The 23516-nt window shown below is 38.8% G+C and overlaps 1 protein-coding gene and 1 long non-coding RNA gene across 4 annotated transcripts in view; one reads left to right on the forward strand and one right to left on the reverse strand.

Annotated features, from left to right (window-relative positions):
* Positions 1 to 23516, reverse strand: part of ft (cadherin-related tumor suppressor fat) — a 50466-nt gene that overhangs the window by 25830 nt on the left and 1120 nt on the right. For both annotated transcript variants that reach the window (XM_081990612.1, XM_081990613.1), the window contains exons 2-8: positions 21978 to 22498; positions 20581 to 21795; positions 19389 to 20110; positions 19082 to 19334; positions 18325 to 18726; positions 17701 to 18272; positions 16810 to 17646 (exon numbers count right to left, since the gene is read on the reverse strand). In XM_081990612.1, coding sequence (XP_081846738.1) covers positions 16810 to 17646; positions 17701 to 18272; positions 18325 to 18726; positions 19082 to 19334; positions 19389 to 20110; positions 20581 to 21795; positions 21978 to 22498 — 4522 coding nt within the window. The remainder of the gene's footprint in view (positions 1 to 16809; positions 17647 to 17700; positions 18273 to 18324; positions 18727 to 19081; positions 19335 to 19388; positions 20111 to 20580; positions 21796 to 21977; positions 22499 to 23516) is intronic.
* Positions 1 to 23516, forward strand: part of LOC145736314 (uncharacterized) — a 32355-nt gene that overhangs the window by 3311 nt on the left and 5528 nt on the right. Inside the window, exons 5-6 of one of the 2 annotated variants that reach the window (XR_014179890.1) lie at positions 13474 to 13637; positions 21964 to 23475. This is a non-coding gene — a long non-coding RNA (uncharacterized LOC145736314). Of the gene's footprint in view, positions 1 to 13473; positions 13638 to 21963; positions 23476 to 23516 lie in introns of those variants that run through there. The other variant, XR_014179891.1, reaches the window with a different exon arrangement.

Raw genomic sequence — 23516 nt, forward strand, 5'->3', positions numbered from 1 at the left:
GAGACCAATCGAATTGATTTGGCTGCGGTTTAGGGCATTTGTCGCGGGTCAATCGGACCAAAACTTTGCTAGAATGACAGTGTGACGTACGCCACTGCAATTCGTCCGATTGTACTTCTCCAGCGCACATAATCGCAGGAATTCTTCGCTATGGCCACGCAAAAGTGCAGGCCGATAATCCTCCTGAGCAATTTAAAGTAGCATTTCGTGTATCGGCCACTTATCACTTATTTATTGGGATCTTTTTATCGTCTACATTATTTTAATCTCGACGTTTTTATGAACGTTGAAAGGGACCCTTTTCGGTCGATTTATTAGTAAGGGGGGCAAACCCCCCGAATAATTGATTTTCGATCATTAGTCAATTATTATTAATAGTATTGATTTGATTGTCAGGCTACTAAGTGTTTCAATTTAGGACTTTATAGCTCTACAGACGGTTTTGTAGATATTTGTCAGTTTTAAGGTCCATAACGTCACGTGATACTAAGACACCTTAATTTGGACAGCTCTACGTCATATCTGTCAAAAACACTTGCTGTGAAACTATAAAGTTTGTCTGGTTTTTGTTAGGAAAATTCAAGGAGTTTTTGACTTGGAACTTTATACTTTTACAATCTGTACAGGAAATATTTGTGTGTGTGTAGTGTCCTATCCCACTAGGACTCTTGAAGATTTGACTGTCAAAATACCATCCATTACAAAGCAAAACAGAAAATACAAACTAGCCGGGACATCAACAGTCAACTAAGCCAGTAACTGGACAGTCAAAAACCACCGTAAAGTATCGTCTAGTTTAACAAGCCGATAAACTATCGAGAAGATGATACTTATTAGGCAATTACACATACACACCAGTTCAACTCAATTGACAATCTAAAGTCCAATTTAATCGGTCGTAGTTTATAGTTGTTGGGGATTATCGCGCTTTCAGAATCGCGTTTCAGCGGTCGCTTTCAGGCTTTCAGTGCATAATTAACCAATAAATGTCGTTAGGCGATTTGCTCTATAAATATAAGTAACCTCGACAATATCGGAATGCAATTAATGACACCTTTTTTCCTATCTCCCATAGTAAAGTATACGGGCGAATGTTTTCGGTCTAATCATTAATAACAATCAAACCTAAGCTATTATGCTAATTTTGACCTTTATCGATTTCTGTTTGCTGAACTAATATCAATCAAATAATAGAAAATTAAGTCAGGAAAGTAAATCATGTCAACGCATTCCTAGAATACTCTCATTTAGTTTGCAGAGGCAGTTAAATTATTGGATGTCTTGATTGAGACACACAAAATTGAGCTTTCGGTCCCATATGGGACTGCATAGCAGCGTCAAAAAGACTGAAATTTCACCCAGAATAAATTCCGGTCCCATTTTCTGATTCTCGGTCCAAAAACGAGGTGGTTCGATTCAAATTTATGTAGGCTATCACCGATTGGCATCTTCGATTTGCCATTGAAGTGTTTAAAACTTTCTACATTTTCGCAATTAATGTTATATATAATGGTGACCCTCGTGGATTGTATTCAAATCGAAATTTACTTATAAAATGTACTACACGGGAAAGACAAACGAGAACAAGACCAATTTTTTGGGGACGTAGTAAACTGGACATCTGGGCAGCTAAATACGTTTTGAACGGTTACCCAAGTGAATGCACAACACTTTTTCTAAACACCATGAAATGGCTGGCCTGTCCAATTTCACGCCATTTCTCTCATTTATGAAACCTCTTTAGTTGCAACTGCATTAAGTTTACAAGAAATAGTTTAGTGATTCGGATTGGGAAACAATTTGCGTAACGGTGGCTTTCATAGCCGTTCAAAAACGAAATTTCTCTTGTACCTTTTCAATCATTCACCAAATTACACGACAAGAACTAGATCGAGCACCGTTACAGATTTAAAAACTCCTAATGAGATAAGTGTGTGTAATAAATGAAAGTTAACATCGTTTTACTTCTGTATCAGTTTATAATAATCTCCTCTTTCTTTTGACATTAAATTAGCAAATTATTACTCAAAATGCTTCTACTTTTGATTTTACTGAAATAATGTACGACCTTTAGCAAGAAACAAAAACAAATCAGGCGAGTAATCGTTTCTGATTTAATTAAGCAAGCGCACTTCCAACTTATTTGTATTATTTTGGTTTGGCAAGAAATGCATTATCACCGTAATCCAATTAAGATTATTAAACTAACAAGAATTGACCGGTTGCGGACGCCACTGAACCGTTCTAGTGTTTTTGGTGGTCTGACAAACAGTGGCGTACCTGTAGTGTTTCCAATTAACCGTCAAAAAATACAATATGAATTCGATCGGGACACGAAACATCACAACAGGTGCGCTCGTAAAACGGCGGAACGCCGACCGAGAACGGTCGCCATCTTGGAAAAAATTTACAAAATGGCGTGAAACCGTCTACTTAAGGCCCTCGGTCGGTTGCGTGCCATCCAGTTAATATGTTGTAAAGTTATCACTTAACAGTGTAATATACATTCACGAACAAAAGTTAATGCCATTTTGGAAGCGTGATGTGTCTTGTTTTTCGTTGGTTTATTGGATTGGGGATGATTTTTTTTTCCATTAAAAGGGCCACACGCGCGCAGTTTGATTGAATCCCACAGAAAAATACACAATAGACAAAATAAAGAAATGGAGCAACTACAAAATTGTAATGACACAAACGTTGAATAGTTTGAGGAAAAAAACACTGCTATTTGTTTTAGGTTACTGGCTTAGTTGACTGTTATTGTCCCGGCAAGCACAAGCAACTTTGTCACCAATAAAAACTAACCAGTGAAGTAATTATTATTGAAGCTTAATGCCGAAATGCAACATATAGGCCACACACTTTTAATGAAGTTGTAATGGTGGTTGCCTACTATCCGACGTATGTATAGTACAAATCAAATTAAATGACATGACGTAGCAATATGAAGGTGTGGAATGTGACAGATAAAGAACACTATTTCTCCTGACGGCTATAGTATTTGGTATATTTAGAACTCTTTTGACAGTATTAATTAGACACTAAATCAGAAGCAGACAAAACGAATCACTATACTCTAAACAACATACACGACCAATCGACAAAGAAGGTTGACTTGATTTACATCGTCGACCTTGTCTCCGACCAAGTCAAGAATTAAGTGCTCATTTCAATGTATTTATGACATGACTCCTGTCACCTAAGGGAATAATTGCATCAATAATCAAACTGAAAAAAAAAATGATTATTTCCCATTCCGAGGAGGTATTTAATTAATGTTTTGCGGTCGGGTTGTCCTTGATCAAGTTCATAATAAGTGCGTGCAGTTTGCCGAGACTAAATTATATATTATTATAATATATTTTAACATCCATTTTTTTTAATGGATGTAAACGTAGCCAAACACAGTACAACTGTTACAAAGGCGAGTCGGATAGTTCGAATTCCTACTGTTGTAGTACCACTTAACTAGTCTGCGAAACTGTACTAGAGACAAAAATAACTTGCGTGGTACCGTCCCTATTACAATAAAGCGATCTAGGCAATATGATCCGTGTTGGCGAAATCTCTAGTTAGAACCCACGTTCGTGCTTATCTGCTGGTGCCACCGAGACTATGTTACTTATAAATTTAAAACGATTTTTTTACGCGTTTAGTGTGGTAATATTAATTCTACGACCTTGGACATTAAGTACAATTGCTTTACATACTCTATACACATCCAGTATAACGTACTTTATATGGTCCTACAGGTCAGGCCACGCCCTTTTTCGCAGTTTTGACAATCAATTACATTGTCCGGTATCAATCCGTAGAGTAATTCAGAAATTAATCACACGGACAGGGGATGCCAAAAGCGGTAGACAAATGACAAATTTACGGGTCTTGCTATCGCCACAAACCCGTTTTATCAACCCATTATGTATTTAGTCTTGGCAGAGTGCATTCCTGCTAATACACACCTGTAAATGGTTGACTTTGACAGCCGTCAAAAGTTTGGTGCGGTGTTGCCAACCTCACCAATATTTACCATATTTTTAATGAGTGTTTGGTTTCGTCATTGTCTTCCGACTGGGAAAAAATCAATATTGTCTCGAGGTAAATACGAAACGCGGCTCGTTTGAAATCTTTGGAATTGTTTGTACTTTTTCGCAGTTTGACCAAAAAAAAAAAAAACGAAACAATGTCGAAGACCGGAAATTCGTCTCGGTCGCGCAAACGAACGCGTGGTTCCTGGACTTTTTGCTGCAATTTTAATTGGTCGAACGCAAATCGAAAGATGGATACGAACGACTAACGGTTCCTCCATTAAAATATGGCGGACTTGAATAATTATTATTAGATGGCTGGGGAAGGCCTGCGGGCCCCTTTCGCGATTGCTTTAACCTCTGAGGTCGATTTTCTGCTTCTATCATCGACTAGACGCTGACTAACAACCACCACAGATTTCCAACTCAGATTAAAGGCTTATTGATGCAATTTATCGATTACTAACTCGTACGAACTAAATTTGTTGCCACGGTAATTTTCTGTCAGCTATCAAAAGTCAATTATTTTATATACTCAAAAGCGGGTTTCAACAGCTACAAATTGATATTAACTAACACCCTGTAAGTGTTAAAATAACCGACTTACGTACTATTAAAGTGGACACTGTCAAACATAGACTCTAGTTCACTCAAATCTACTTTAACCATTAAATAAGGCAATTATTTCGTATACTAACTGTAGCCGGTGGTCAAAAGAGGGTTTCAAGGGCTACAAATTGATATTTTGAACCACCCTGTAAGTCGGTTATTTTTGGGAGTTCAGGGTGGTTCGACCATTGTGTACTGGGTGACCAAAAACAGTCAACCACAATACTTTTCATGCACACCCTGTAAAACCCACCTGTCGCCTGTAAAACCCACTTGGAGTGACCGAATAAGATTTTTAAGCACATTTTTGAAATCCTCATTAAATTTCCTATCTAATGACATAAAATACATCAGGAAATTGAGTACAGTCAGGGAGAAAAGTGGTGTCACAGTTTGAACTGGCAGAAAGTCAGTTTGAAAGAACAGTCAACGACAAAATCGCCTGTAAAACCCACTTGGAGTGATAGAATCATGTTTTTAAGCACATTTTTGAAATCCTCATTAAATTTCCTATCTAATGACATAAAATACATCAGGAAATTGAGTACAGTCAGGGAGAAAAGTGGTGTCACAGTTAGAACTGGCAGAAAGTCAGTTTGAAAGAACAGTCAAGGACAAAATCGCCTGTAAAACCCACTTGGAGTGATCGAATCATGTTTTTAAGCACATTTTTGAAATCCTCATTAAATTTCCTATCTAATGACATAAAATACATCAGGAAATTGAGTACAGTCAGGGAGAAAAGTGGTGTCACAGTTTGAACTGCCAGAAACTCAGTTTGAATGAATAGTCAAGAACAAAATCGCCTGTAAAACCCACTTGGAGTGACCGAATCATGTTTTTAAGAACATTTTTGAAATCGTCATTAAATTTCCTATCTAATGACATAAATACATCAGGAAATTGAGTACAGTCAGGGAGAAAAGTGGTGTCACAGTTAGAACTGGCAGAAAGTCAGTTTGAAAGAACAGTCAAGGACAAAACTGCCTGTAAAATACACTTGGAGTGACCGAATCATGTTTTTAAGCAAATTTTTGAAATCCTCATTAAATTTCCTATCTAATGACATAAAATACATCAGGAAATTGAGTACAGTCAGGGAGAAAAGTGGTGTCACAGTTTGAACTGCCAGAAACTCAGTTTGAATGAATAGTCAAGAACAAAATCGCCTGTAAAACCCACTTGGAGTGACCGAATCATGTTTTTAAGAACATTTTTGAAATCGTCATTAAATTTCCTATCTAATGACATAAATACATCAGGAAATTGAGTACAGTCAGAGAGAAAAGTGGTGTCACAGTTTGAACTGGCAGAAACTCAGTTTGAAAGAACAGTCAAGGACAAAATCGCCTGTAAAACACACTTGGAGTGACCAAAACAGGTTTTTAAGCACATTTTTGAAATCCTCATTAAATTTCCTATCTAATGACATAAAATACACCAGGAAATTGAGTACAGTCAGGGAGAAAAGTGGTGTCACAATTTGAACTGCCAGAAAGTCGGTTTGAAAGAACAGTCAAGGACAAAATCGCCTGTAAAACACACTTGGAGTGATCGAATCATGTTTTTAAGCACATTTTTGAAATCCTCATTAAATTTCCTATCTAATGACATAAAATACACCACTAAATTGAGTACAGTTAGGGAGAAAAGTGGTGTCACAGTTTGAAGTGCCAGAAAGTCAGTTTGAAAGAACCGTCAAGGACAAAATTGCCTGTAAAATACATTTTACAGGCAATTTTAGTGGTAATTTACCCATCATTAGTATTAAGTTCTCTATGAAAGAAGAAGGAAAAAACAAATGTATACTAGCAAAGAAGATTAACGAAAGCAATGACAGTGTTGCCAGTTGTTTCAATATTTTAATAAAACTTTATGACTTTTGAAACCGGTACCTGAACAGGATTATCTCTCAGATAGGGAGGGGGAAGGAGGACTTTTGAAAGGTACAGCAAAAACTGGCCCTCAACAGAATTTTAATTGATGTTTTCGATGATTAGCACACAATACTCGCTAATTACCGATGCTTCTCCCGAAGAATTTCATTTACATTTTTAATTGGCCGTGGCCGGTCGTTTTTTCGGTGCCCCGGCCAAAACGGACCCCGGCTCCCCCCTTTTAAATCGCTGAAATGCTCCACGCTCCGTAAAAAAATTTCGGCATCGTGAATGACTTTAAGATTTCCGACTTGGAATTTTAGGCACAACATCCTAGATTAAACTAAACAAATACAGGGTGTGCTAATTATTACACTGTTAAATGGGGGTAAAAACAACGGACGTAATTCATTATTTTTATTAGCAAATTGTTATCGAAAATCTAGACAGAAAAATAAATATACATCTTATCTGTGGTGCCGATCGGACATGTCGGACTTATTGCAATACATTTTTCGACCACGCCCACCCCATAAACCATTTTTTACTCGATTCAAATAAACCAACGTGGCAACACTGGCACAAATTTACCACAGACCGATAATCAAATAAAAGAGTGGGTACCAAAAATGAAATGGGCTTCATTTTAAATCGCAGCGTGGTACCAAGAATAGACGGTTTTGGTCTAATGTCCGAACAGCGGGCGTCCTGGGTCCAAAACTCCCAAAGTCTATTTGTTATCGAGCTTTTTTCTTCCTCTACGCGTCCGTGACGGAAAAAGACAAGAGCGTCCACTTTTCTAGACTTTTGCGAAACCGATTGAAAGGAGACGGGAGAGAAAAAAAGGCGAGTCGTGTCGGATTGATAAAATCGGATTTGCCGTTCTTAACATGCGACAAGACGAGACCCCTTTTTAGTTTAGAGCAGTCTTGACAAATGGCGCTTTTACGATCCGCTCTTTGTGGACTTTCGGCTCAATTTTCAAACCATGTTGGCAACACCGTTTTGTTTAAACAAATGACTCTCTCTCCGAGTGTCAAAACTGTCACAGAAAACAATGTCTTTGTATGTTCTAATAGCAGTAGATGGAAATCGCATAACAACCAAGACAAGAATTCATTAAATAACCGAGAAAGAGCAAAAAAATCATTAATAACGCAGTCGATGATTAAATAAATATGTATGAGTTTCCGAGAATCGGAATCGCAAATATTCCACATACACAACTAATAGGGGCGTCTTTAAAGGCAGATACATCGTTAATACGTGCCTTAACAACTTTATTACGCTCATTCCTAGTTGTAGTCAAAAATAAATGTAACGGAGTGTCAAGTTTCTCTTTCGCAAAATATGCGCGCGATTAATTGACAGATTGTTTCACAACAATGGCGGTTTTGTTTTTTTTTTTGGTCCTGGACATAATGCATTCATCGTAAAACGCTGGTTCTCCGGGGTACCAGCTGTATAGAGTGAAAGTTACTTAAATGTGGGTGTAGGTCTGGTTTTGCTACACGCCAGAGATCGAATATCGAATAGACTGAAATTTAAAACCAACAGGACCTTCAAATTTACAAATTCACGTTGATTGAGCAAAGCGAGATCATTCTTAAATACTGCTTGCAGAGCTTTCTTTCTTTTTGGCATAAACGAAATAGACTTTATTAGACTCTGATGCAACTTGTACGGTATACAAAGCGCCGCTTTTTTCTTAATTGCCAATAACCGTCGACAATAAAATAATTTGCCGGCCCGGGCACCGTTTCATATTGAGGTTAGTCCGGCCGTATCGGTACATAATAGGCGATTTCTAAAATTTAAAACGTACAAATTACACAACCCGGTGGCTTAACCTAAAAAACATTGTTGCTGGCCTACTCGACTATTGATGTCACTGAAAAATTAAGGCGCCAATGAATTTACTCACACAAAAATGTGTGCTTCAATTCAAAACAGCCTGTAACCTTTCCAGTCAGTTTAAGTCTCTTGACTCCCGTCTAATTTTTTTTTCTTCAAATCCGTTTCCACGTTACGGTTCAGTAAGTCAAAGAAATAGCATCGCTATCTATTTCTAATCTGATTTGAATGGCTTCACATGCCGCCCCGATCTTATCTTGGATAGGATTATGAACCGCCATCATGGTTTTCAAGGTGGAAATTACGGCGAGTTTTATCGGTAAAATTCCCGAAAATTCCACGGTTCAAGATACGGGTTCCATTTTTTTTCCAAAAAAAAAACCACACATAATTTGCCCGATTTACATATTGCCGTATCTAAAATAAATGCCCAAAGCTTTTAGTACGGCAGAGATTACGGTTTACGACCATGAGAAACGGTTTTAGAGCTAAAGAGATTGACATCGGTCGCTTCAAGCGACAATTTGGTGACGTCGTTGACTGATAATCGAAAATCAATCATTTATGTCAGTATTTTGATAGTTTACTGGTCAGTCCGTATGTGTAGTATCCGTAGTCCGTATGTAATCAATTCCACTATTATTGGAAGTTTAAGAATGATCCCAACCCCTTAATTTGCCCTGAGTATGCAACCAACCACACAGATCCATGTAATGTGGGTTGCAAGGTTTTGATTTGAGGAAAGTTTATGATAGCTTCACTGTTTGTATTTTGTGTTGGGATTAGTATTAGTAGTTTTTCAGCTTTCTTTGTAACTTGGTTTTTTAAACATTTACAGGGTGGTTCTATATAAACAACTGCTACCAAGCCCCACGACACAGTGTGTTTCCTTCCAGTAAAATATGTCCACAGTTGTCACGGTTCAAATTGCTTTAAACAAATTACATCCTTAATGGTATTTCTCATACTAACGAGTATTCATGGCAAGCAAAAATAGTCTTTATTTACGACCAGTTTTGATATCAAAACTAGGTTAACTACCACCCTGTAAAAGTGAGTTACAGAAGGCACCGAAAAGTAGTCGCTGTAGAATTTTCAGGATTTCAATATGTGGCAATGTCCCTCTTATAATGTTAAAAAACCTAAATTTTCTCTCTCTTCAATAATAATAAGGCTAATTTATGTTTAGGTTGTGAGAATCAGAACAGTAAGAAGAGAGTCCAATCCAATGCAATGCTCAGAACAAGAATAGGAGAAAATGTGTCCGTAAACTGCCTACACGTGACCAACCCCGTTTGTACTATGACATCATCAACCGATTGATTATTGGAATCGACGTCAAATTCTAGGTCTACTTGATGTAAAATGTTTGTATCGATATTCAATTGTTTTTGCTCTAGCAGCCTTACTTTGACCACCCTTCTCGAAAGCAGAAATTCCCAATTTGAGCAAAATTTTGGTGCACTTTTCCAGAAAATCGTCCATAACTCGCTTATTTGAAACACGCTGTATAAAACCACCGTATAACAAAAGAATGGGGCAAAATTGAGTACAGTCAGGCAGAAAAGTGGTTTGACAGTTTGAACTGCCAGAAAGTCAGTTTGAAAGAACAGTCAAGGACAAAATCGCCTGTAAAACCCACTTGGAGTAACCGAATCATGTTTTTAAGCACATTTTTGAAATCCTCATTAAATTTCCTATCTAATGACATAAAATACATCAGGAAATTAAGTACAGTCAGGCAGAAAAGTGGTTTCACAGTTTGAACTGCCAGAAAGTCAGTTTGAAAGAACAGTCAAGGACAAAATCGCCTGTAAAACCCACTTGGAGTAACCGAATCATGTTTTTAAGCACATTTTTGAAATCCTCATTAAATTTCCTATCTAATGACATAAAATACATCAGGAAATTAAGTACAGTCAGGCAGAAAAGTGGTTTCACAGTTTGAACTGCCAGAAAGTCAGTTTGAAAGAACAGTCAAAACCGCCTGTAAAAGCCACTTGAAGTGATCGAATCATGTTTTTAAGCACATTTTTGAAATCCTCATTAAATTTCCTATCTAATGACATAAAATACATCAGGAAATTAAGTACAGTCAGGCAGAAAAGTGGTTTCACAGTTTGAACTGCCAGAAAGTCAGTTTGAAAGAACAGTCAAGGACAAAATCGCCTGTAAAACCCACTTGGAGTAACCGAATCATGTTTTTAAGCACATTTTTGAAATCCTCATTAAATTTCCTATCTAATGACATAAAATACATCAGGAAATTAAGTACAGTCAGGCAGAAAAGTGGTTTCACAGTTTGAACTGCCAGAAAGTCAGTTTGAAAGAACAGTCAAGGACAAAATCGCCTGTAAAACCCACTTGGAGTAACCGAATCATGTTTTTAAGCACATTTTTGAAATCCTCATTAAATTTCCTATCTAATGACATAAAATACATCAGGAAATTAAGTACAGTCAGGCAGAAAAGTGGTTTCACAGTTTGAACTGCCAGAAAGTCAGTTTGAAAGAACAGTCAAAACCGCCTGTAAAAGCCACTTGAAGTGATCGAATCATGTTTTTAAGCACATTTTTGAAATCCTCATTAAATTTCCTATCTAATGACATAAAATACATCAGGAAATTGAGTACAGTCAGGGAGAAAAGTGGTGGCACAGTTTGAACTGTCAGAAAGGCAGTTTGAAAGAACAGTCAAGGACAAAATCGCCTGTAAAAGCCACTTGGAGTAACCGAATCATGTTTTTAAGCACATTTTTGAAATCCTCATTAAATTTCCTATCTAATGACATAAAATACATCAGGAAATTAAGTACACTCAGGCAGAAAAGTGGTTTCACAGTTTGAACTGCCAGAAAGTCAGTTTGAAAGAACAGTCAAGGACAAAATCGCCTGTAAAACCCACTTGAAGTGATCGAATCATGTTTTTAAGCACATTTTTGAAATCCTCATTAAATTTCCTATTTGATGACATAAAATACATCAGGAAATTAAGTACAGTCAGGCAGAAAAGTGGTTTCACAGTTTGAACTGCCAGAAAGTCAGTTTGAAAGAACAGTCAAGGACAAAATCGCCTGTAAAAGCCACTTGGAGTAACCAATCATGTTTTTAAGTACATTTTTGAAATCCTCATTAAATTTCCTATCTAATGACATAAAATACATCAGGAAATTGAGTACAGTCAGGGAGAAAAGTGGTGGCACAGTTTGAACTGTCAGAAAGGCAGTTTGAAAGAACAGTCAAGGACAAAATCGCCTGTAAAAACCACTTGGAGTAACCGAATCATGTTTTTAAGCACATTTTTGAAATCCTCATTAAATTTCCTATTTGATGACATAAAATACATCAGGAAATTAAGTACAGTCAGGCAGAAAAGTGGTTTCACAGTTTGAACTGCCAGAAAGTCAGTTTGAAAGAACAGTCAAGGACAAAATCGCCTGTAAAACCCACTTGGAGTAACCGAATCATGTTTTTAAGCACATTTTTGAAATCCTCATTAAATTTCCTATTTGGTGACATAAAATACATCAGGAAATTGAGTACAGTCAGGGAGAAAAGTGGTGTCACAGTTTGAACTGCCAGAAAGTCAGTTTGAAAGAACAGTCAAGGACAAAATCGCCTGTAAAAGCCACTTGGAGTAACTGAATCATGTTTTTAAGTACATTTTTGAAATCCTCATTAAATTTCCTATTTGGTGACATAAAATACATCAGGAAATTGAGTACAGTCAGGGAGAAAAGTGGTGTCACAGTTTGAACTGCCAGAAAGTCAGTTTGAAAGAACAGTCAAGGACAAAATCGCCTGTAAAAGCCACTTGGAGTAACTGAATCATGTTTTTAAGTACATTTTTGAAATCCTCATTAAATTTCCTATTTGATGACATAAAATACATCAGGAAATTGAGTACAGTCAGGGAGAAAAGTGGTTTCACAGTTTGAACTGCCAGAAAGTCAGTTTGAAAGAACAGTCAAGGACAAAATCGCCTGTAAAACCCACTTGAAGTGATCGAATCATGTTTTTAAGCACATTTTTGAAATCCTCATTAAATTTCCTATTTGATGACATAAAATACATCAGGAAATTAAGTACAGTCAGGCAGAAAAGTGGTTTCACAGTTTGAACTGCCAGAAAGTCAGTTTGAAAGAACAGTCAAGGACAAAATCGCCTGTAAAAGCCACTTGGAGTAACCGAATCATGTTTTTAAGCACATTTTTGAAATCCTCATTAAATTTCCTATTTGATGACATAAAATAGATCAGGAAATTAAGTACAGTCAGGCAGAAAAGTGGTTTCACAGTTTGAACTGCCAGAAAGTCAGTTTGAAAGAACAGTCAAGGACAAAATCGCCTGTAAAAGCCACTTGGAGTAACCAAATCATGTTTTTAAGTACATTTTTGAAATCCTCATTAAATTTCCTATCTAATGACATAAAATACATCAGGAAATTGAGGACAGTCAGGGTGAAAAGTGGTGGCACAGTTTGAACTGCCAGAAAGTCAGTTTGAAAGAACAGTCAAGGAGAAAATCGTCTGTAAAACCCACTTGAAGTGATCGAATCATGTTTTTAAGCACATTTTTGAAATCCTCATTAAATTTCCTATTTGATGACATAAAATACATCAGGAAATTAAGTACAGTCAGGCAGAAAAGTGGTTTCACAGTTTGAACTGCCAGAAAGTCAGTTTGAAAGAACAGTCAAGGATAAAATCGCCTGTAAAAGCCACTTGGAGTAACCGAATCATGTTTTTAAGCACATTTTTGAAATCCTCATTAAATTTCCTATTTGGTGACATAAAATACATCAGGAAATTGAGTACAGTCAGGGAGAAAAGTGATGTCAAAGTTTGAAAGAACAGTCAAGGACAAAACCGCCCGTAAAACACACTTGTAGTGACCGAATCAAGTTAAGCTTAGTTGCCGTGTTTAACCGCTAGAGGGCGTCAAATTTGACTAACGTTTTGTGCAGTTTTTGCACAATATCTCAGGAACGTTTTAGGTGAGAGGTATGCAACTTTTACCTTCTATACACTTTTTCGATACCATGCACCGTTTGACCTTAAACAACAATCAATTCATTAACAATTTATAAATATTTTTCTGTTTTAGTTGCTAAATCTTGGGCTGTCAAGGAACCACTGAAAACCATTTTAGGGCAACCATTTGTACCTCTACTAAACCGATACACACACGCACACACAGGCCGAACCAAAAAAAAAAAACCAAAAGTGGAGAACCTGATTTGTGCACCAGTTCGAAAACACTGCTCCCAGGTAAATTTTGACAATATCTAAAGATTAATGGCGTAATGGCTTAGGTTCGGGATTTTTCAAAAAGTTTTATTCGGCGATTATCTTAATTATTGGTTTACGCAGATCCGCATTAACATATTTTTACCCAATTTCGTTAAAGTTTTTCAGAGATTTAATTATGGGGTAATTATCAATGCGCAAACCACCAAAAGATTGATAATTATCAGTCCGAACACACTCGAAAGGTTTAAGTTTGTACACCGAAAATCAAACAAATGTGGTATGACGTCACAATAAGTCTCATAATTCCAGTACGCCTCTGACACAAATATAAATGAAAATCAAGGCAATTCAAAGTCGAGCTGGAATTATTTTTAAAAAATGGCAGTCGGACTGGTAATGTTAGTTATGTCGGTTCGTGGTCGTAGGGGGTCGGAGCCGGATTTGTTATTGTACATCAGTGGCGTAACATTTTAATTTTTCCCTTTACCAACTCTAGGAATTTGAATTTTCTGATCGGGTCCTGATCAATTGAATTTTAAAGAGCAATTTCCTCTAATAATGCAACCGTGACTAACAAATTCGTTACGCAATCGATTAATCTGTATAGTGATCGAGAGTGGTTTGTGGTGGTTTCTTTTCAAATTGCCCTTGTACGCTTTTTTTTGTGTGTTTGCTTCACGCAACTAATCAGGTACCGCCACCATATTTATTAAAATTCACCATTAGTTACCACTGGTGGACGATAAATCCTCCGGATTGGGGAGGGAGGGGGGGATAATTGACAAGTAGAGAGTACTTTGAAGAAAAACCGGCGCCCCTAGTGTTATGGCGGCCCTAAAATACACGGTCCAGTGCCGAGACGATCGGCAATTTATCTGTCAAAAATTGGCCAAGAACCGGACTCAAAATTATTGATCTATATATGTAAAAGGTCCAATTTGCATCGGTAATATCCGGCGATTATCTAAGGGTCAGAAAATTCACATGTCCAGGTCTGTACTCCACACATTTATCTTTGAATATGAATTGCACGCCACTGATTGAAAACTGTCCAGATTATTCTCTATTAAAATTATCTGAGAAAATATCTGGAACTTACAGACCGGAATTTAAATTTACATCAAACAATACCAGTATTACTCAATCCTCTATTCTACTAAAAGTCTGGAGGTTTTACGTTAATCGAGAGCAATTAGCATATCTTGAGCGATTGTTGTTTATAATTTCAAAACGCTTCCACATATTGGGGCGTGGGCAGTTCAAAAAGCCCCTCGACCATATTAGGTTGTGCAATCAATGGTATGGTTTAAGGCAAACCGCATTTCGTACAATTGTGGCCTGAACCAATAGTGAATCGCCTTCGAAACCGTTTTATATAGTTAGAGATAAATAATTATGGTTACCTGATCGAGTAAGTCATCCTAAATACCTAAATCAAATGGTCAACTTTGTGACCAAACTATCCATATTATGTTAATTAAGGTTGAAACAAAACAGTATATGAAAGTTTTACATACATAAACTTTCCTCAAATCAAAATACTGCAACCCACATTACACCGATGTGTGTGGCTGGTTGCATACTAAGGGCAAAATTGATTCTGAACAAATGTTGAAAACGAAACATTCCCTATGCGTGTTCGCCGTGTTCAAACATAAACCGACTGCATTCCTCCATTGTTTTCCATCGAGGTCTAAAACGAACATAATTATTGTGAGCCCGACAACATTGCTGTTTGGAGAGAACAATAGGTTTCAAGTACGGGAAAGCGAGGGACGGTAATATAACTTCATTATCATCACGTCTCCATTTTTTTTCGCTTGTTACGACACGACACTGTCAAGTCACTTTCTCACGATTAGGGAGTTTACGTTCTAAGAACGGGATTCCAAAAAAAAAAAAAGGAGAAAAATGTACAATCTCGAAATTTACTTAAGCTTAATGCGTGTCATTCCTAAAGCCTATTAAGGTTATCTTAATGCTGTTCGATCGATGCGGTTCATTTCGGGCAAATTTGTGGGCCGCGCATAGTCTACAGAAGAAACTTTTTTAAGCCCAAGTGAACAACAAAATTTCACGATTTAACGCCTCGTTAAGCAAAACTGTTTGATTATCTCGGTAGTTTATTACGCGGTCAGCGAGAAGTGGAAATTTTAATTTGTACTGCATTATTTGAATTAAAATTCAGTGTGGAAATTTAATGATTTAATGACGGAAAATTGCGGTTCTGAGTACGCCTCTGGCCGCTGAATTTCCGCTTTTGATCTTATATTATACAGAGGCTTGTTATGTTAAGTTTTTTTGATCGGTGAGAAAGCGATATCCCATCTAAAACTAGTTTTACTCATGTATGTGTCACGAAAGCTATTGAATTTTATAAAAACACTAACACTTTTTCCTGTAGGTTTAATCGTTTTTCCCCTAGAGGGACTCAAAGTTCACCTCAGTTTTTCACTAAACTGGAAAAGTGACAATGTCAATGGTGTGTGTGTTTGAAACGTTTCTCGCTGTTTTTGTATGAGTTTGATTAATTTAAGACACTTACATACTTTTAGACAGTGAAATGACATTTTATAACTGGATAAGTTTTGTTTTTATAGACAATTAAGATATTATACAACTTGTGGGGGAAACTTGGGTTCTTGGCAACTAAAACTGAAATTACCGCATCTAAACATGGGAGAACCAGCTTCGATTATGTGGCGTAACCGAGTTGATCTTCGTTTTAAATTGGTGCCTTTAGTTAAGCAGTGGCGTAGCTGTCAGCTGTCCTAAAACTGTCATTGTTGCCGTTATGTATTTGAGTTTTTTGTGGCTATAGTTACGCATAGGAATCAAAGAGTTTTTATCGGTTTTGTTTTCATGCTAGTTGAACGGTAATTTAGGAGGTCGATTAGACGTAGACGAAATTGACGTGCCGGCACTGTCCGCCCAATACATTGTACAGAAGAGACGAAGAATTTCGTCAAGTCACGTTGACTATTTAATCGAACAACGGGCTCACAATTAAGTATTATCCTTCCGTAATTAACTAAAAGCGTTCAATATTTTCGTGTTGTGGATAATGAGACTGAGAGAGAGAGAGGGAATGTTTTTCACTTGGAAAATTGTGTGTGACACTGTTTTGACCAATCACACACACTACTCTGGTGACTTATTATTGAATGACAGTGGTACAAATAAATCCTACCTTAGTTTTGGACGTTTTAGAGCCATCATCATCCAACACAACCGCATAAACCTCGACGACGTAAGTATCGACGCCGGCCTCACGGTCCAACTCAGTTGCAGTCGATAACACGCCTGACTTTGTATCGATATCGAACAACCTGTCCACTTGTACCCCGTTCCCGGTCACATTGGTGACGTAGTACTCGATTTCGGCACTGTTGTAGGGAGGTTTCGCCACTATCGACACGACCGAGGTGCCTGGAGGCTCGTTTTCGTACACACTACCCGAAAATATCGACGAACTGAACACCGGCACATTCCTACCACTAACGGCGATTATAGTGATGTACGTTTCCGAGGATCGTCGATCTGCTTGCACTGCCTCGTCGGTGGCTTTCACACTAATTCGATAAGTCGATGCTGGATTAGATAGAGGTTTGCGCAGCCTTAACGCGCCGCTACTTTGGTCCAACATGAACAGTTCACTAGGATCACTAACTAACTCGTAGGTCACTAGACCGTTAGTGGCTGAATCGAGGTCGCGAGCGTACACGTTCATCACTAGCACACCCTGACGATAGAATTTGTCGTTCGGACGACGCAAAATGGCGGCATTCATTGACACAAACACTGGCATATTGTCGTTGATGTCCTCCACTATAACTGTGACAAGTTTCTCGGCACTAAGTCTGGACTGTGGGGGTTCCGCCATGTCAGTAGCCACCACAGTGAGACGGAAAGTATCGACTGTTTCCCGGTCGATTGGTCTCAAGGTACGTATCACTCCTGTGATTGGGTTGATTTCAAAATGGCGGTGTGAGTTGTCCGGGTCTTGGTAGGATATTGAGTACGTTACCTGAAATTCACACTTTTTACATTATTACCTCAATCACCTTGAAACTATACTTACATTTTGATTTAGTCCTGAATCCGGATCTGAGGCTGTGATAGTGACCACTGGAGTGTAAACTGGAATACCTTCCTTCAACTGTCTGACTATAGCAGTGCTTGGGAAGTTTGGTGGATTATCATTAGCATCCTCCACAGCAATGGAAAACAAAATGGTGGTTGACAGTTTAGGGTTTCCATTATCCGAGGCGGTGATGTTGAGCTGGTAACTCGACAAGTCTTCATAGTCCAATGGTTTGTGAAGGTACAACACCCCAGTTGTGGCATCAATATGGAAGGTGTCCTTCCTGTTTCCAGCTGTTATGGAATAAGACACTTCACTGTTCACACCCAGATCACTGTCGATTGCTTTGAATTGAAGCAGTTCAGTGTTCACACTAGTCACTTCACTGATGGAGATTCTGGATTCGCTTTGAGTGAATTCGGGTGAGTTGTCGTTTTCATCCAGGACCTCAATCTGCACTGTGCTGGTTGCACTCAGCTGCTGTGCAAGCCCAGCGTCATGGGCCAGCACGGTTAAGGTGTATTTTGAGGTGGTTTCCCTGTCCAGATGTTTGGCCAAAGTCACTTGACCTGTATTATACAAGTAACTCAACAGAACAAATTAAGCCAAAGTGGTACTCACCAGTAGTTTCTTCAATTTCAAACTTCTTCTCCTCATTCCCACCAATTATGGAGTAGTAAACATCCCCGTTGAGTCCTTCATCCACATCCTGAGTGTATAACCTCACAATTTGACTGCCAGGACTACCACCCTCAGACACCTGCACCCTGTAAGGGGTGCGAAGGAACTTGGGGGGATTGTCATTCTCATCGGTGATGTACACGTGCACTTTGACCTTGTCACGTAACCGGGGCGATCCGTTATCATAGACCAAAGCCTCCAACGTGATGTAGTTGTGCCCGTTCACCCTTATCAATTCCTCCCGGTCAAACACTTTCAAAGTGCGGATAAAACCGTTTTTAGGGTCGATGGCAAAGTCCGTTTGTGTGAGTGGGAGTGAGAAAATCAGTTCAGCGTTACGCCCTGCAATAGCACGGAAATTGATGCAGGCCAAGTACACTGTGAGTCATTTTTAGAACCTCGTTGAACTGTCATTGGGTTTGATATAAAACCTTAAAACGCTCAGGATTTTATGGAACGTGATTTCAACCATTCTTTATGACCAGATTTTAGTGTGCTAAACAGTTTTTAACTCAACTAAGTTTTTGTTATAACAAACCCAAAAAAAAGATTTTGCACCCTGTATAGTACGGTTATAGTGCATTAAAGTCAAAGGTTTTCCCGTCAGTTAAAAGCCAATAAATCAAGACCGCAAAGTTTCTAAATGGCAAGGTTTTAAAAATGGCTCAAAAAATGTCACTGTTCCGGTTAAAATTACCAATATCTCGGTCTACTGCGGTTAGTTTCCCTACAAACGAATCGACGGGCTGATTCTCAGCCACTTGGAAAGTGAAAGTGGTGTTGGTAAACTCAGGGGCGTTATCATTTTCATCAATCACATGAATAACAACAGGAACCACTGAAAACCTGGCTGGGTTTCCCATATCTTTAGTCATCACAGTTAAAGAATAGTAGTCTTTGTCCTCCCTATCCAAAGCCTGCCTGAGGTAAAGAAAACCATCAGGGAAAACCTGAAATGTTCACAATTGCCTGAATATTAATTCAAGGGGGGAAGAGAGACTCACCCCAAACTTCCCCTCCACATTCCCTTCAGTAATTTCATAGGTGATCCGACCGTTTAAGCCTAAATCCGCATCACTGGCGGCCAAAGCAAAGAAACGTTTATTTACCGGAGTGCTTTCAAGCAAAGATGTTTCGTATGAAGTGTGATCAAACACCGGAGTGTGATCGTTCACATCAGCTATGGTGATGTCAACTGACAACTTTGAGGACAAAGTAGGCCTTCCACTATCACTAGCAGTCACTTCAATATGCTGCACCATATTAGGTTCAGTCCTTATAGGTCTATTTAAATAAATCACCCCAGTCGACTCAGAAATTCGGAATTGCTCGTCGGGGTTGTAACTCAGAACGTAGCTGATCCGACTGTTGACCCCCGAGTCCATGTCCCGAGCCCTAGCCAAGTACACTTCGTGCCCCACGGCCGTGTTCTCATCCAATCGAATTTCGTCTTTATATTTTAGGAACGTAGGTTTATTGTCATTTAAGTCTTCGACCATAATATTGACGGTAGTTTGCCCGAAACTGAGCCGCGCACGTGCCACTACAGTCAAACTGTAGCCGACCGACTGTTCTCGGTCGATCGGTTTGGCTGTAGTGATTCTTCCGGTGTTTTCATTGATTTGAAAGTTTTTACGCGGATCACCGTACACGATGTAATACTTAACATCGTGATTGGTCACGCTTACAGTTCCGATATCACGTGACTTGAAAGTGGGGGACTCACCTGGAAGGTTAGATAACAAAGTGACTTAGACTAGACAGAACCACTTATTAGTTATACAGGTGTGGTAAATCCAAAACCGACCATAGGAAAACCGCGTAACGGACAGAGAAACGTAGATTATTGCATGCGCGGGACTAAGACAGAAAACGAAAAAAATATCAAGTAGGCCGTATTTTCAGCGCGCTGTTGCCAAACGTCAAGTTATTTTCTTGACAGTATTTGAGTGATACTTGGCGTTTGGCAACAGCGCGCTGAAAATATGGCCTACTTGATATTTTTTTCGTTTTCTGTCTTAGTCCCACGCATGCAATTACCTACGTTTCTCTGTCCGTTACACGGTTTTCCTATGGTCGGTTTTGGATTTACCACACCTGTATAACTATAAAATGACATGGTAAATAATCAAATTTTTAGTACAATCCTGACTAACTATACACACATACAGAGTGGTTAAAAAAAAGCTCACTTACCAGAATCTTCTACAATCTGGAACTCATAACCTCCGACAGTTTCAAAGTTGAGCTGTTCCACGTAACTTTCCTTAATAATTTCCACTACAGCATCCTCGCTGGCCCTTTTGTCCCCATTATCCCTGGCAGACACTTGCAGCCGATAAATCGGACTGGAACTGGCCTTAAGGCTGCCTCTCAAAGTGATCACACCAGTAAACTCGTCAATGGAGAACATTTTGTCCATTTGACTTTCCAGCTTGTAGGTTACTAAAGCGTTTTCCCCCTCATCGAGGTCGATAGCCGTGACTTTGAGCATTGAGGTGCCTATTTTCATGTCGTCAGGGATGCGAGTGAAGTATTTTTGAGGGTAGAACTCTGGAGGATTGTCGTTTTCGTCTAGCACAGTTAGGAGAACAGTGGCGGTGCTGCTTTGAGGTGGTATTCCTTGATCTTTAGCCACCACCTGGATTTCGTACATTGCTACGTCTTCCCTGTCCAGTTTTTTCTTGGTAGTGAGCTGTCCAGTTAGGGTGTCCAGAAAGAAGGTGTCCTCGTACTTTTGCTTTACATTTGGATGGAGGGAGTAGGCTACACTTCCGTTGGTGCCTTGATCTCTGTCCATGGCAGTTAGCATGGCTACCAAAGTTCCTGGCGGAGTACTTTCGGAGAGTGAAACGTTGATTTTTGATTGGGAAAACTCTGGAGCGTCATCGTTTTCATCCAGTATTGTCACTTTAAGCTGGGTGTAGGCCCATTTAGGGTTTGGACCCCCATCTTTGGCCGATATGTTCAGTTCTACGCTACCCTGCACTTCTCTATCCAAAGCAGTTCTTGTGGTGATTAGTCCAGAGTCTTGGTTAATCTGGAACCATTGGTTCTCATTGCCAGATACAAAAGCGTAGTAAATTTGCGCGTTGACTCCAGTATCTTCGTCGGTGGCAGTGATACCGACCACGTAGGTACCCGGTGGTGCCAACTCGCTCAAAATGGCCGAGTATTCACTTTTTTCGAAAACCGGTTCGTGATCGTTGACGTCATTCACGTGAATAATCAGAAAAGCGGTGGCAGTCCTTGGAGGGTTGCCCTTGTCAGTTGCCACCACTGTTAGATTGTATTTGGAGATTTCCTCCCTGTCCAGGACACCATTAACTCGGACTATATCGAAAGAAGGGGTGTAGTCTAGACGGAAGTTGTTTTGTTCATTTCCCGCCACTATCTTTACTGTTGTTTCACCTAAATTTAAAAAAATGTTAAGTTTCCCTTCCACGAAATGTGGAAAGGTAACGTTAAAGCTGTATTAGAACATTGAAACATTCTATACTGACTGGAAAAGTCATTGATATGTTAACTTTAAGTATTCAGCTATCTTCCGGTACATTTCCACATTGTTATATTTTCTAGACGGAGCTACAAACCATTCAAACCATCATCCTGGTCAACAACTGAAACAGCAGCAACCACAGAACCATTACTGGCATTCTCGTCAACTGTGGCAAAATTGGCCGTAGAAGGAAAATACCGAAACTTAATCACCGGACTGTGATCGTTCGCATCCAGTAAATTGACAGTGACGTAAGTGCGTCCATCTTGTCTAGGCACCCCGTGATCGCGGGCGAAAACCGTAAAAACGCAACTTTTCGGACAACCGCTACCACTTTTTGCGGGTTGAGCGCAATTCTGTTGTGGGCAACTCAACTGTTCTGTGGTGGATATAATGCCAGTTTCCGGATCCACGCTGAATTGTCGTTCATTGTCGTTCAGATAATAGGTGATCTTGGCGTTGTCCCCCAAGTCATTGTCAGTGGCCATCACCTGGAGCACTGGGGTACCTGGGGGAACGCTTTCGTTTAAACTGACTATGTAATCGCTGTGATCGAATATTGGTGGATTATCGTTCACGTCCAGCACTGTCACGTTGACTTGTAGGTAACCAAACCTGAAAAAGTTTAGTTCAACATTGTCTAAGCTTGCCATGGTTTTTTTGAAAATGGCAGGCAACCACCATTACAAGTATATGTAATGTGTGTTGCTTACATATTAGTATGAGGTCTAGTTTGTTTAATAGAGCTGTAATTCGTAATTAATAAATTAGTTTCGGTATGTTCGGTTCATCAGGAACTAAGAGCTGTAATTAATAAGATTGTTAAAAATTCTCATTCCTTGAACATAATCATCACCATTTCTTAGGTTTGAAAACTGCTTTAAAGAATTACTTGTTTAAGTACCTACCACACCACGAAAGGAATTTTTATTGTTGTAAAAATGGCTTCTTCCTAAAAACATAACCTTAAGGCCATTGTTTGCCGAGCAGGTAGATGTTTGCTCTATGACTGTTTCTTACCGGCAAACTAGTTTGACAAGGAAATTTATCAGTTTGTTGTGAAATTCGAGCTTTTATAAATTGAACCACACAAAGATGTAATGATAATTAGAATAATTTTGAGTAGCTATCAAATAGCTATAAACTATCCAAAAACTTCTACTCTATTAATTAAAACCAACATAAAGTTAATTAATACAGTAATTAAACTGGGGTCTGCATTCCATTTCAAAAAAATACCTGTCGAGTTGTGTTATTTTTGAGATACAAACTGCATCGCTCGATATGGTTCTTTTGAACTATTTGCTTGTTCATTTTCCAATAATTTTTACCGCTATTACAATGTCATCATTTCATATTCTAGGTCAAACCATTACAATAACACTTGTTGTCTAAGTTTTACAAAAGTTCACCTTTAGGTTACTTTACGGTTAGTTTTCGGGTTGTTATTCGGGGGAAAAGTGTTTTTAGTTAAAGAAACCTGAATTTTACTTTAAAAATTGTTTTAATACTTGAAGACAGTGGCGGATGCAAGGGGAGAAAACTATAGGACTGAACCTCCCACATTTTGGTTCAGTTGAAAGCAAGGAAACTTTGAGTACCTAATTAAAATGATCTGAAAGGGTATCTTATT

Source organism: Ips typographus, linkage group LG12 (assembly GCF_016097725.1).
Source record: "Ips typographus isolate SLU linkage group LG12, UJ_Ityp_2.0, whole genome shotgun sequence".
Taxonomy (NCBI): Eukaryota; Metazoa; Arthropoda; class Insecta; order Coleoptera; family Curculionidae; genus Ips; species Ips typographus.